The sequence below is a fragment of the Salmo salar genome, chromosome ssa24 (assembly GCF_905237065.1).
Source record: "Salmo salar chromosome ssa24, Ssal_v3.1, whole genome shotgun sequence".
NCBI classification, from domain to species: Eukaryota; Metazoa; Chordata; class Actinopteri; order Salmoniformes; family Salmonidae; genus Salmo; species Salmo salar.
The window spans coordinates 2,709,780-2,723,631 of record NC_059465.1 but is presented as its reverse complement, the minus strand read 5'-3'; the positions used below and the strand labels follow the sequence as shown (position 1 = coordinate 2,723,631).

Sequence of the window (13,852 nt, the reverse complement as noted above, 5' to 3'; positions counted from 1 at the left end):
TACGTTACAGCCTTATTCAAAAATATATTACGTTATTTGTTTTTATCCAATCTACACACAATACCTCATAATGACAAAGTAAAAACCAGGTTGACCTTATTTACATAAGTATTCAGACCATTTGCTATGAAACTCGAAATTGAGCTCAGGTAAATCATGTTTCCATTGATCATCCTTGAGATGTTTCTACAACTTGGTTGGAGTCCACCTGTGGTAAATTCAATTGATTAGACATGATTTGGAAAGGCACTCACATGTCTATATAAGGTCCCACAGTTGACAGTGCATGTCAGAGCAAAAACCAAGCCATTAGGTCGAAGGAGCTCAGAGACAGGATTGTGTTGAGGCACAGATCTGGGGAAGGGTACCAAAACATTTCTGAAGGCCCCCAAGAACACAGTGGCCTCAATCATTCTTAAATGGAAGAAGTTTGGAACCACCTAGACTCTTCCTAGAGCTGACCGCCCGGCCAGACTGAGCAATCGGGGGAGAAAAGCCTTGGTCAGGGAGGTGACCAAGACCCTGATGGTCACTCTGACAGAGCTCCAGAGTTCCTCTTTGGCGATGGGAGAACCTTCCAGAAGGACAACTATCTCCGCAGCACTCCACCAATCAGGCCTTTTTGATAGAGAACCAAGCTATCATAAGTGCTTTTTATAGGCCTATTATGCATTAGGTATAAACAAATAGAATATTCTATAATTGTGGTACAACAAAGGTAAACTATTCTACAAAGCCACTCCTCAGTAAAATTCACATGACAGCCAGCTTGGAGTTTGGGGATGTATTTCTGCGGCAGGGACTGGGAGACTAGTCAGGATCGAGGGAAAGATGAACGGAGCAAAGTACAGCGAGATCCTTGATGAAAACCTGTCCCAGAGCGCTCAGAACCTCAGACTGTGGCAACGGTTCACCTTCCAACAGGACAACGACCCTAAGCACACAGCCAAGACAACGCAGGAGTGGCTTCGGGACAAGTCTCTGAATATCCTTGAGAGGTCCAGCCAGAGCCCGGACTTGAACATCTCTGGAGAGACCTGAAAATTGCTGTGCAGCGACGCTCCCCATCCAACCTGACAGAGCTTGAGAGGATCTGCAGAGAGGAAATGAGAGAAACTCCCCAAATACAGGTGTACCAAGCTTGTAGTGTCATACCCAAGCAGATTTGAGGCTGTAGTCACTGCCAAAGGTGCTTTAGCAAAGTACTGTGAAAAGGTCTGGGGAAAAAACTGTTTTTGCTTTGTCATTATGGGTACTGTGTGTAAATTGATGAGGAATTTAAAACAATTTAATCAATTTTAGAATAAGGCTGTAATGTAACAAAATGTGGAAAAAGTCAAGGGTGTGAATACTTTCCGAATGCACTATGCATAGCTTGTCTTGACTCGGACTCCATTATATTGTAGTGGGTTTCAGGGCACTATTTTAACAAACCTAGCGCAATGGCAAATTTTAGTGCTGGCGGTAGCGCTATACTTTAGGTCAAGGGTGTGTTAGAAATATTTTAGCAATTTTTATTGTGGTAATTATGAGCGCAGTAGAGCAAAAGGGCTGGCTTTTGATGAATAAATAAGTTTGAAGCTTGACCTCTCACTGGCCCATCAGAACATGCTCCACGGCACACAAACAATTCAAATTGGGTATTTACTTTTATGTATTGATTTTGTAATCAAGTACAATTTCGAACGTTAGTCCGTTATAGCCTAGTTTGTTAAATAGGCTACAGACACAAAATAGCTAAATATAGGCCTATCCCATCTTTGCTAAATACGTTGAACATGTTTGCAGTCCACATTTTTCTAAGTAACTGAATGGCTTCAGTGTGGAAAAATATTGTTAAACAGAGCTCCCAAATATAAATGTTTTATAAACATACTAGAACCATCGTACAGACCACATTCACACTTCTCCAGAAATAGCAGACGGCCCTAAATTCCATTGCATGCAAGCTGGAAGTTCTCATCATAAAACCGGGATGGTGAATAACTTTGGTTTTTAATCAAATGTAATGAACCTGCCTTCGTTATAGCCTATAGGCATACGTCAAGGGTAGCCTACGGAGGGTTTTAGTTTTTAATCATATGAAACGGAAAACAAGCAATTGTTACATGAAAAGAAGTTCTAAATATAAGGTCAACCTGTATCATCTTATCTCATGATGGGCATATGGACACATGTAGCCTACATGGATTTTATTTAAAAAATGTACCAACCACGTTACCGCTATGACCTGCTTTTCGCTGGTCTTAAATCTCCCAATATGCACTGCATGAAATTCTCACTTTTGCGCTTGTTTTCAAGGACACATCAGATATTGCCACCCCTTCCACCTCAACGCAAGCAAGCTGATATTTGACAGGTAAATTGCAGAACCTGTCGCGGAAAACGCAAGAGCGTGCTGAATTTGCAAACTAATGTGTTTGGCACTAGCGCCGCCGTAGCGCCAGCAGAAAATAAAGCCCTCAGCGTGAAAACAGCGTTTGGTAAATAGCTGTAGTTAATATGCTGTTCTATTTCAGTTCAACAGCTATCAACTTATTAGCAAGATGATACTGCGCAAATAGTCAGTGATAACAGGGAAGGCCATCCCTGAGTCAATACCGCCATTTCATTTTCTATAATCCTTCACTTCTATTGGGTGCTCTTTGGAGAGCCTCTTTAGTGATTTGAGCTTCGCAGTATCTGAACGTCATCATAACCTTAACAAGGAAATCAGGTTAGCTAGCCAAATCTTTCCTGTCTCAAATGCCAACACGTTTTCAGTCTGCCCTTCAAAAATACAGGAGGCATTTAAAGCTAATTTGTGTTTAAGTACCATAGCTTATTTATCAACCACAATAGATTTTCCACAGTGCTTTGTTTTTAGGTAGACTTAAAGTGCATTTTACATCCGTTTTCCAAAAAAGCTATGATTAATTTGAGGATGGGAACCAGCAGAGCACACATAGGGTGTTGACGCAGTGCTACTGATTGAGGTACTGTATGTACCATGCTCTCTCAGATTTTGATTGGATACATGTACACAGGAGGTGTAAGATGTCAGTGTCTACAGTATAATCACTACTGCAGGCCTTTGAGTGGGTTACAGTCAACAATTGGAGCTCTCCAAAGAAAATAACCACAAGAATCAGATTGAAACCTTTTAATCCATCTGTCACGGACCAATTGTTCCCTGATGTGAAAAGAAACAAACACACTAGAAATGTAGAGATCTATAATTAGCCTGCAGTAGTATTCTCATTCTACCATCTAACCAACTGAATGATCACTGTGTTGTGGCGTTGTGATGTGTATGTATGGTCGGGGTCAATAGATCAGCTCACCGGTCCACCTGCACCTCAGCGTCCCTCCTCTCTACGGTCCTCTGTTCCTCTCCGTTGATCTCCCTCTTACTGTTCTTGATCAGCCGCAGCACCGGCTCGATCTCCTTCAGCATGTCGTTGTTCTCCTCCACACCGTTCAGCAGCAGCGCCCCGCGGCCCCCGTCTCTGAGCACGGGATCTTGGGCTGCTATCAGTGCCTGCACCCCTCCCCTCTGGAGCAGGGCCTCTCTGTGGAACGGGGTCACCGAGGGGGAGGACAGGTTCTCGATGGCCCTCAGCTGCTGTGGGTCCTTGCCTCCCTGCCCCGGGCTAAGGGGGCTTAATGGACAGCAGCGTTCGTAGGACTTGGAGGCGGGGAAGGCTGGCCTGGTGACCCTGACGGTCCTCTGATGTCCGTCCCCAGACAGGGTGGTCTCCAGGTGGGTGGTGAAGCCCTCTGGGCCCCTGAGGATGAGGACAGCGTGGCTCTCAGGGGACACATTCTTCAGGGTCTCCAGGGCCCGCTCATAGCTGAGGTCCACCAGGGGCTTGTTGTTGACTGCCAGTACTATGTCCCCCACCTGGACCAGGCCACACTCTTCGGCAGCCCCGCCCCGGATCAGGTCAGACACTATGACGGGCGGCTTGCAGACGCGCTGCTTGACAAGGAAGCCCAGCCCACCCACCTTTCTCTTGAAGATACGCACCGAGATGATATTGGGCTGCAGCTGGCACACTGTGGGCTCAGACTCCTGCATGATGTCTGGCGGTGTATTTGCACTCAGGGATCTGAAGCATACATAAGAAGAATTAAGGGAGAGAAGTCAAGTTGTGTTAGTAAAAGAGGACATGGACTTCACTTCGTGATCTGTTTGATAGTGTGTTTAGAGATGCAAATGTGAGTCATCATAGAAACATGATATTACACTGAACATGACCGTCTTTGAGTCATTTCAGTTGTGGAGGTAATCCAGTATGTTACTGTCTTGGCCCGCGGGCACATACTGACTTCTTGTCAATCCCTTTAAACGCTGTCTGTCTAATTGAATGAAAACTGTAGCTATCAATGACTTGTAGCGGTGTTATTGAACTAATGATCTGATCCTGGATCAGTAGTGAACTTATACCTATTCGATTTCTCTCCCTCTGCTCTTCTGGATGTGTTGTAACATACACACAGTCTTTCAGTTTCAGATTAACTGTTAAGTTCTTAGCTGTAAGGTTGTTGTGTTTGAGCAGTGGAAAGTGCTTTAGACAGTGTCACAAAAATATCAAAACTTGGTAATGTAGGCTATAGTCGTGATCTGTTTGATATAATAACATCGATTTATTTTCTTATCTATTTAGAAATAGTGAGTAAGATAAAGGCTTCAATGCAAGATGACTCATCTTGTTTATATCGATACCCTCGTCAAACAGCAAAATCATAAGTTTGTATGGCTATGCAACTCTGAGCTGAGTGAAAGACAGCAGACAACGTTGCACGGCGGATGGGCTGGGTTACAAACAACTTTCAAAACATAGTTAGCAGTGTTCAACACACTTCTATTATTATTAAATGCTTTTCAAAATGTTCCAATTGGCTACGTTTGTATGACTTCAATAACCCACACAATATGACCATGTCTATAGTTTCTTAATTTCATTTCAATGTTAGCAATCCAGCAGAATTCATAACATGGGCAACACTTGATTGTGGTGAGGTGACATGTCCTTGTGGGTGGTAAAGTATCAATAAAAAAAATTATAATGACAGCACCAAGGACAGCTCCCTATGGCATATAACCAATCCAGCACCATGGACGTTGCTCAGTATCCCTTAGTGTATTACAATTTCGTTCAGGGTTCTCTAGCTTCACGTAACCATTTAAACGTTTAAATATTTTGACGATTATGTACTGTTTGTGTAACAATAACCAACAGTATCATACATTTTGTGTTAAATGTTTCTTGAAAATTACGATCACTTTCCCAAAAATGTAAGTTAGCTGTTCACACGCAGAAATGCCAGACCTTGTCTAGCTATCGCTTAGACAAAGTGAAAGAACCAGAAAGATCAGTGTTAGTCTATTGGAATTATTTGAAGTTTGGTTCTTTTATTTTAATTATTTTTTTTTTAATATCCTGCCCATTGGGGAAACCAGAGAGCACTCAACTCGTTCGACTGCTCAGTTCATATGCCCCCGGACACAATGGCAACCCTTCATGGTAATCCCTGATTTTCCTACTTCTCCTCGATCACATTCCCAAATACAGGTGTGCCAAGCATGTAGCGTCATACCCAAGAAGACTCTATGCTGTAATCACTGCCAAAGGTGCTTCAACAAAGTACTGAGTAAAGGGTCTGAATGCTTATGTAAATGTGATTTCAATTTATTTTTAATAAATAAGCAAGAATTTCAAAAAATCCGTTTTTGCCCTGTCATTATGGGGCATTGTCTGTAGATTGAGGGGAAAATAATATTTTATACATTTTACAATAAGGCTGCAACGTAACAAAATGTGGAAAAAGTCCAGGGGTCTGAATACTTCCCAAAGGCACTGTACATACCCTAGGCAGAGGTACTCAACCCTACGAGGTCCAGAGCCTGTTGGTTTTCAGTGCGTCCTGATAATTAACTGCACACACCTGGTGTCTCTGATTAGAGTGGCCAAGCAACCTAACGTTTGTTAGTTTTATGCAGTAAGTGCATCTTCCTATTGCTCTAATTGCGAAACACACATCTGTTTTCTGATTTTAAAAAACAAAGCTTTGCATGTGTAGCAAAGCGGACCCTGGGTATCCAAGGGAGGTGATTGGTGGGATTGAGGAAGACCCATGGTTGTAGAAAAATAGTACTTGATTTATTGTAGATGAAAAGTACTAGATGCAATAGAACTTGATTTATTGTAGACTTCAGAATACATGAAGTGACTTGACAAACAGTTGTCCATAGCAGTAACATCCAGGATACAAAAATGACGGAAGACGGCGAGTCTAACCTCAGCCCCTCAATAGGGTTTCTACTGCAGGCAAGAGTAGGACTAAATGCTAAACAGCATAACTAGCAATTGCCCCTCTTTCAACTCTAAACAGAGCCCAACTGTCCCCCTCACTGGGACTAAAGAGTCTACCAGGACATCTAAAATCAACTGCAAGTACATAAAGGATGCAACAAACATTGTAAAATTGGGCTCAATCCTGAGTTGAGAGAAAAGGACAGAATATAGTTAAAATATATATATATATATATCGTAGCACCTAAACCACGCCCATAATGATTCACCAATGAGAATGTACATTTAATTAGGCAAATTTTACGTTGTTAATTAGACCAGGCAATCCTATGGAAAAACGTGATTTAAGTAAAACACATTCATTACTTTAAATAACCATATTTAGTCCAGTACACTATAGTTTAAAAGACAGAGCTGCATTAAGTAGAACATGATTAGAGATAGTACTCAGAAACAAAGCTTGGGTGAGCTGTGTGCTAATTACCTAACTCACCATGCCTGGCTTCAACCTAAGCAATTAACTTGGTAGCAAACATTTAAGGTCAGGCACACCTAAAATGGAGGATAACTATGCATGGCAAGGGACTAGTGCACTTTATCCAAACCACACATGTATATAAACTCAGCAAAAAAAGAAACGTCCCCTTTTCAGGACCCTGTCTTTCAAAGATAATTCGTAAAAATCCAAATAACTTCACATATCTTCAATGTAAAGGGTTTCCCATGCTTGTTCAATGAACCATAAACAATTAATGAACATGCACCTGTCGTTAAGACACTAACAGCTTACAGACGGTAGGCAATTAAGGTCAGTTATGAAAACTTAGGACATTAATGAGGCCTTTCTACTGACTCTGAAAAACACCAAAAGAATGATGCCCAGGGTCCCTGCTCATCTGCTTGAATGTGCCTTAGGCATGCTGCAAGGAGGCATGAGGACTGCAGATGTGGCCTGGGCAATAAATTGCAATGTCTGTACTGTGAGACATCTAAGACAGCGCTACAGGGAGACAGGACGGACAGCTGATCGTCCTCGCAGTGGCAGACCACGTGTAACAACACCTGCACAGGATCGGTACATCCGAACATCACACCTGCGGGACAGGAACGCACAATCCCTCCATCAGTGCTCAGACTGTCCGCAATAGGCTGAGAGAGGCTGGACTGAGGGCTTGTAGGCCTGTTGTAGGCAGGTCCTCACCAGACATCACCGGCAACAATGTCACCTATGGGCACAAACCCACCGTCGCTGGACCAGACAGGACTGGCAAAAAGTGCTCTTCACTGACGAGTCGCGGTTTTGTCTCACCAGGGGTGATGGTTGGATTCGCGTTTATCGTCGAAGGAATGAGCGTTACACCGAGGCCTGTACTCTGGAGAGGGATCGATTTGGAGGGTCCGTCATTGTCTGGTGCGGTGTGTCACAGCATCATCGGACTGAGTTTGTTGTCATTGTAGGCAATCTCAACGCTGTGCGTTACAGGGAAGACATGCTCCTCCCTCATGTGGTACCCTTCTTGCAGGCTCATCCTGACATTACCCTCCAGCATGACAATGCCACCGACCATACTGCTCGTTCTGTGCGTGATTTCCGGCAAGACAGGAATGTCAGTGTTCTGTCATGGCCAGCGAATAGCCCGGATCTCAATCCCATTGAGCCTGTCTGGGACTTGTTGGATCGGAGGGTGAGGGCTAGGGCAATTCCCCCAGAAATGTCCGGGAACTTGCAGGTGCCTTGGTGGAAGAGTGGGGTAACATCTCACAGCAAGAACTGGCAAATCTGGTGCAGTCCATGAGGAGGAGATGCACTGCAGTACTTAATGCAGCTGGTGGCCACACCAGATACTGACTGTTACTTTTGATTTTGAACCCCCCCCCCCTTGTTCAGGGACATATTATTCAATTTCTGCTAGTCACATGTCTGTGGAACTTGTTCAGTTTATGTCGCAGTTGTTTTTTGCTGAGTTTATAACTTTTTACAGATCAGTGACTGAAATAAGACTTGACTTTAGCTATATTTATTATATTATACAGAAGCAGGATTGGAAAACCTTCTTTACATGCAGCTTGAGGTTTAGGTCATGGTCAAGGTTTCTGGCCATAGGCTTTACATTAGTGGACAAATGACCAAGGTTATTTACAATCTGCATTCTAGCAAGAGGGGGGGGGGTCAATAAAACAACCTTTGATTTCTTATCATTGAGCTGGAGAAAATTGTCAGTCACCCAACATTTGATGTCAGCAAGACACTTGTGAAGGGTATTTACACAAGCTTGGTCTCTGGGTCTGATTGGTTAATAAAGCCGCGTGTCATCCGCATTGCAGTGAACTGAATGTTATGATTGCAGATGATGTCACCAAGGGAAGCATGACAGATAAAAAAAGGATGAGGCCCAGACTGACCCCTGAGAGACACCATAGTGAATAGGTGCTGGGGACCCTACTGAACCACCCATGCTCACTGAGAAACATCTGCCACAGATATGACCTGAGCCAGTCGAGGGCAATGCTGGAGATTCCCACTCACCTCTCCAGCCGGTCAACAAAGATGTTAAGATCAAGAGTATCAAATGCGGCACTGAGATCAAAATAACTCAAATAGAGCATTCACCGACAAACAGAAGATCATTACTGACTTTCAATAAAGCAGCGTTCTTGCTTTGAAGTGAGAGGAACCCAGACTGGAAGTTGTTCATACTCAAATAAGCCACCTATTGCTAGAAAAAAAAAATTTTTTGTAAAATCTTGGATAAAAATAAAAAATAAAAAGACATTTGGAGATAGGTCTATAATTACTCAGTGAGGAGGGTTCTAGATTGGGATTTTTAAGGAGAGGTTAAATAACAGCAGTTAAAGTCAAGGAGCTATTTACAATAGAATTTTGGGGACAACTGTAGGCATAACCTCTGTTAGTCATCTCGAAGCGATCACTTCCAAGAGGCAGGGGGTCTTTATGGGAGCTACAGTATCAAGGAGAAACTCAAAGGATATTTCAGTAAAAGGAAGCAGTAGTCCTAGAGTAGTTGCCTCAAGTGCCCCCTGACCAGAAATGATGGTATGGTGCCGGCTACTGTTAATCTGGGATCTAATATTTTTGTACTTCTCTGTAAAGAATCGTAAAAACTGTTCGCAGAGGTCAGGGGATACAAGCATGTCCAGGCTGTACCACAACCGGCCGTGATTGGGAGTCCCATAGGGCGGGCCCAGCGTCATCCGGGTTTGGCCGGTGTAGGCCGTAATTGTAAATAAGAATTTGTTCTTAACTGACTTGACTAGTTAAAAAACGTTCAATTAAAATAAAAACAACAGGTTACGCTCAATTGTTGTAGTCAGAATTTTCGAATTGTGGGAGTTCAGAGAACAGGGTGAGAAGTAGTCAGCTCTTGCATCTTTAAAGGGGCAATCTGCAGTTCGAACAATTAAAAAGAAGCACCCCACCACTAGTTTGGTAAAAAGCTGTGGGACGGGGCTGGAGAAATGTAACCCCTCAAACTCAGGACTGCACATTCATGATATCACAATTATAGTGTTACCATGTTTTGAGGCTATACAGCCCTCAAACTCAATTCTGGAACCGAAAGCCAGATGCACTGAGTTTTCTTTCATGGTTGCTCTCTAAATCAGGGACTACATTAAACCAGGGACTAATTTAGAGGTGGGTGCAGGTAGAACAGAAGACCAGCAGGCTCCAGACCTAGTAGGGTAAGAGTTGAATACTCCTGCTATACAGTGTTTTTTGTTGTTGTTACATGTACATTGTTTACAAACAAAGGAGAAAAACAAGCTTCTATTTTTGGTGCTGATGTGGTACAACAGTTGAACTAAGCTCACAAGGCACATATATGTTATATTCGTCAATAATCAATGGCTATACAGTATCATTTAAAAGTCTAAAAATGTATGTAGCTACTGCAGATTGCCCCTTTAACCGTAATTTCTCATCCTTCCATGTATGTTCAGATGTTCTAAATGCACTTTTTAAAAATAGCACAAGTGTGATCATTTAATCAAGGTGAGACTTTGGCAGACAGTTTATTATTGGATTTAACTGGTGCCACAGTCCAAAGTAAATATTGTCAAAGTAATGCGCTACCCACTATTTTTGGAAAGCCATTAACCAATAAAAATCAACAGTAAGATTGAGCAGTTGTTACATTCGATTTGACAGTATATAATGTGTGAAACAGCAACGATAGTGATGCATAATCAACAGCACTAAACAGCCATAAAATGCGTAATTTTCTGTATGGTGCGTTATGTTTGAATAATTCAAGAAACTCACCTCTGAGAACAAGTTCACTTGCACAACGAACTGTTGCAAATAGAAGTGACAGATGAACTCCTCTCGTGCGTACTCGTTGTCCTCGGAAACTGCACACACAGGTTGTTCGCTTCGCTCGAGCTCCTCAAGTCCCACTTGTGTGCGTTGTCTCGTTAGAGTTGCGGCATGCCTGTGCTTCTCTGCGCGCCAGGGTGCCGTATAAATATGGAGCATGAGAGACACTGTGACGAGCGCAGATTGGGTCGTGCGCGGGCATTTATACCCTGAACGTGTAGTTTCCACTTCTGTTATCACCAAACTACACTAGTCCCTTCTGAGTACACACGTCCCACCCATTGCAAATGTTATTGCCAATATTCGTATTTACCCACATGTTGTTTACTCCATTTTAAACTTCAAAACATGACTTGTGTGTAGGCAATATAAGGAGATTGCCTAATGGCACCAAAATTCGCAATTCTGCCAATTGTGTAGGCCATGCCCTTGATATCAATTCGTGAAATTATTTTAGACTACATTTGATTGCATGTGTCACACATTCATTTAAATGATTGATCAGGACTATAGGTTTACTGCATTTAATAACTACTTTTAGCCAGTGGGACACTTGTATGCACATTGGTGCCTTCATGACAACTGGGCACTCAGAAAAAAACTAGGTCAAATCATGACGTCATGACTTGGAATTCTGAGTTGGGTGACATTTTCAAAAACGAGTTTTCCCAGTCAGAGCTCGTTTTTTTCGGAGTTCTCAGTTGTCTTGAATGCACTGAAGTTGGAATTCAGAGATATGCGAGTTCCCAGTTGTTTTGAATGTGGCAAATGTTCAAAATTCCTTGCACAGATAGGTGATGTCATTGCCAATGTCAAACACACACCACAACCCTGCTTTTTCCTTATGTGACATAAACTTAACCTTTATTTCCAACAATAGCCCACTGAAGGATCTCCTTGGAATAGGCAAAATAATGCCCTTAGCCATCAGTTCACATTGGAGTAGAGTAACTAAAGAAAAAGGCTATACTTACAAAAGTTATGCTATGCTATTGCTATGCAGATGACACACAATTAATCTTCTCCTTTCCCCCTTCTGATAACCAGGCGGCGAATCGCATCTCTGCATGTCTGTCAGACATATCAGTGTGGATGACGGATCACCACCTCAAGCTGAACCTCGGCAAGACGGAGCTGCTCTTCCTCCCGGGGAAGGACTGCCCGTTCCATGATCTCGCCATCACGGTTGACAACTCCCTTGTGTCCTCCTCCCAGAGTGCTAAGAACCTTGGCGTGATCCTGGACAACACCCTGTCGTTCTCCACTAAAATCAAGGCGGTGACCCGATCCTGTAGGTTCATGCTCTACAACATTCGCAGAGTACGACCCTGCCTCACACAGGAAGCGGCGCAGGTCCTAATCCAGGCACTTGTCATCTCCCGTCTGGATTACTGCAACTCGCTGTTGGCTGGGCTCCCTGCCTGTGCCATTAAACCCCTACAACTCATCCAGAACGCCGCAGCCCGTCTGGTGTTCAACCTTCCCAAGTTCTCTCACGTCACCCCGCTCCTCCGCTCTCTCCACTGGCTTCCAGTTGAAGCTCGCATCCGCTACAAGACCATGGTGATTGCCTACGGAGCTGTGAAGGGAACGGCACCTCCATACCTTCAGGCTCTGATCAGGCCCTACACCCAAACAAGGGCACTGCGTTCATCCACCTCTGGCCTGCTGGCCCCCCTACCTCTGAGGAAGCACAGTTCCCGCTCAGCCCAGTCAAAACTGTTCGCTGCTCTGACACCCCAATGGTGGAACAAGCTCCCTCACGACGCCAGGACAGCGGAGTCAATCACCACCTTCCGGAGACACCTGAAACCCCACCTCTTTAAGGAATACCTAGGATAGGATAAAGTAATCCTTCTAACCCCCCCCTTAAAAGATTTAGATGCACTATTGTAAAGTGGTTGTTCCACTGGATATCATAAGGTGAATGCACCAATTTGTAAGTCGCTCTGGAGAAGAGCGTCTGCTAAATGACTTAAATGTAAAATGTAAATGTAAAAGTTGCTCTGGATAAGAGTATCTGATAAATTAATCAATTTAATCTGTTTGTATATAAACTGCTTCAGTTGGCTCTCCAATGATTTTGCCCTGTCCAATGTTGTTATCTGCCCAGGTAGAGGAGAGGCCATTTTGAACTCACAGATATAGCAACCAATTACAGAGGAAATCCTGTGTTTGAAAAGGTGACGTGAAGGTGCACGTCACGTTAGATAATGATACAGATATCACCAGTCATGGAGTTCCTTGACATTGAACTCCAATCATATTTTGTGAATGAGTTATAGTTTTTTTATTCTCAGGCAGTAACTCTCCAGGAATACCCAGCTGTCACAGTGTTCAAGGATGTCAACCCTGGTGTTTAATGGTAAGAGACCAGGATTACATTTTAGTTCCTTTCCCTTCACCCAGAAGTGTCCACTGATTCACTCCCCCTCACAGTTAAAAGCATTGGGTTGGTGCAACCACAGCTAGAGAGTGTCCTGTGTGGCTCAGTTGGTAAAGCATGGTGCTTGCAAAGCCAGGGTTGTGGGTTCAATTCAACAAGGGACTAGTATGAAAATGTTTGTACTCACTATGTAAGTCGCTTTGAATAAGAGCATCTTCTACATTACTCAAATGTTAAGGTCACTGCTGTCCACACTGACTAGCAAAGCATATGGGACAAAGGATGCTGTATGCATTACTGCCTGCCAATCAGCATTGGCCTTTTGATACAACTTGCTTCCCACTTCCTAGCTGTCAGATAAAAAAAATGTCACGACAGGCCTGATGGAAACAGCAAATTTGTCGGTAAACTTTCCGAATGTCGACAAAACAAAATATGCTAGACAAGGTGGGATCTTTTTGCGTCTGTAAAATTAATTATGTATGGCGCAGCAGTCTAAGGCACTGCATCGCAGTGCTTGAGGCGTCACTACAGACCCGGGTTTGATCTCAGGCTGTGTCAAAACCGGCAGTGACCGGAATCCCATAGGGCGGCGCACAATTGGCCCAGCATCGTCCTGGTTAGGGGAGGGTTTGGCCGGGGGGGGCTTTACTTGGCTCATTGCGCTCTAGAGACTCCTTTTGGCAGGCCGTGCGCCTGCAGGCTGACTTCAGTCATCAGTTGAACAGTGTTTCCTCTGACACATTGCGTTGCGACTGGCTTCTGGGTTAAGGTTGTGGTATGTTGTGTAGTCCTTCCACTACGACTCGGGAGAGAATGCAGTTTATTAGG

At 43.6% G+C, this 13,852-nt stretch overlaps 1 protein-coding gene across 2 annotated transcripts in view; it reads right to left on the bottom strand.

Moving 5' to 3' along the window:
* nos1 (nitric oxide synthase 1 (neuronal)) overlaps positions 1-10,818 on the bottom strand; it is a 69,684-nt gene extending 58,866 nt beyond the window's left edge. For both annotated transcript variants that reach the window (XM_014171241.2, XM_014171242.2), the window contains exons 1-2: positions 10,582-10,818; positions 3,324-4,091 (exon numbers count right to left, since the gene is read on the bottom strand). In XM_014171241.2, the coding sequence (XP_014026716.2) occupies positions 3,324-4,060 (737 nt within the window). In that variant the 5' untranslated portion in view covers positions 4,061-4,091; positions 10,582-10,818. The remainder of the gene's footprint in view (positions 1-3,323; positions 4,092-10,581) is intronic.
* Between the last annotated feature and the right edge of the window lie 3,034 nt (positions 10,819-13,852).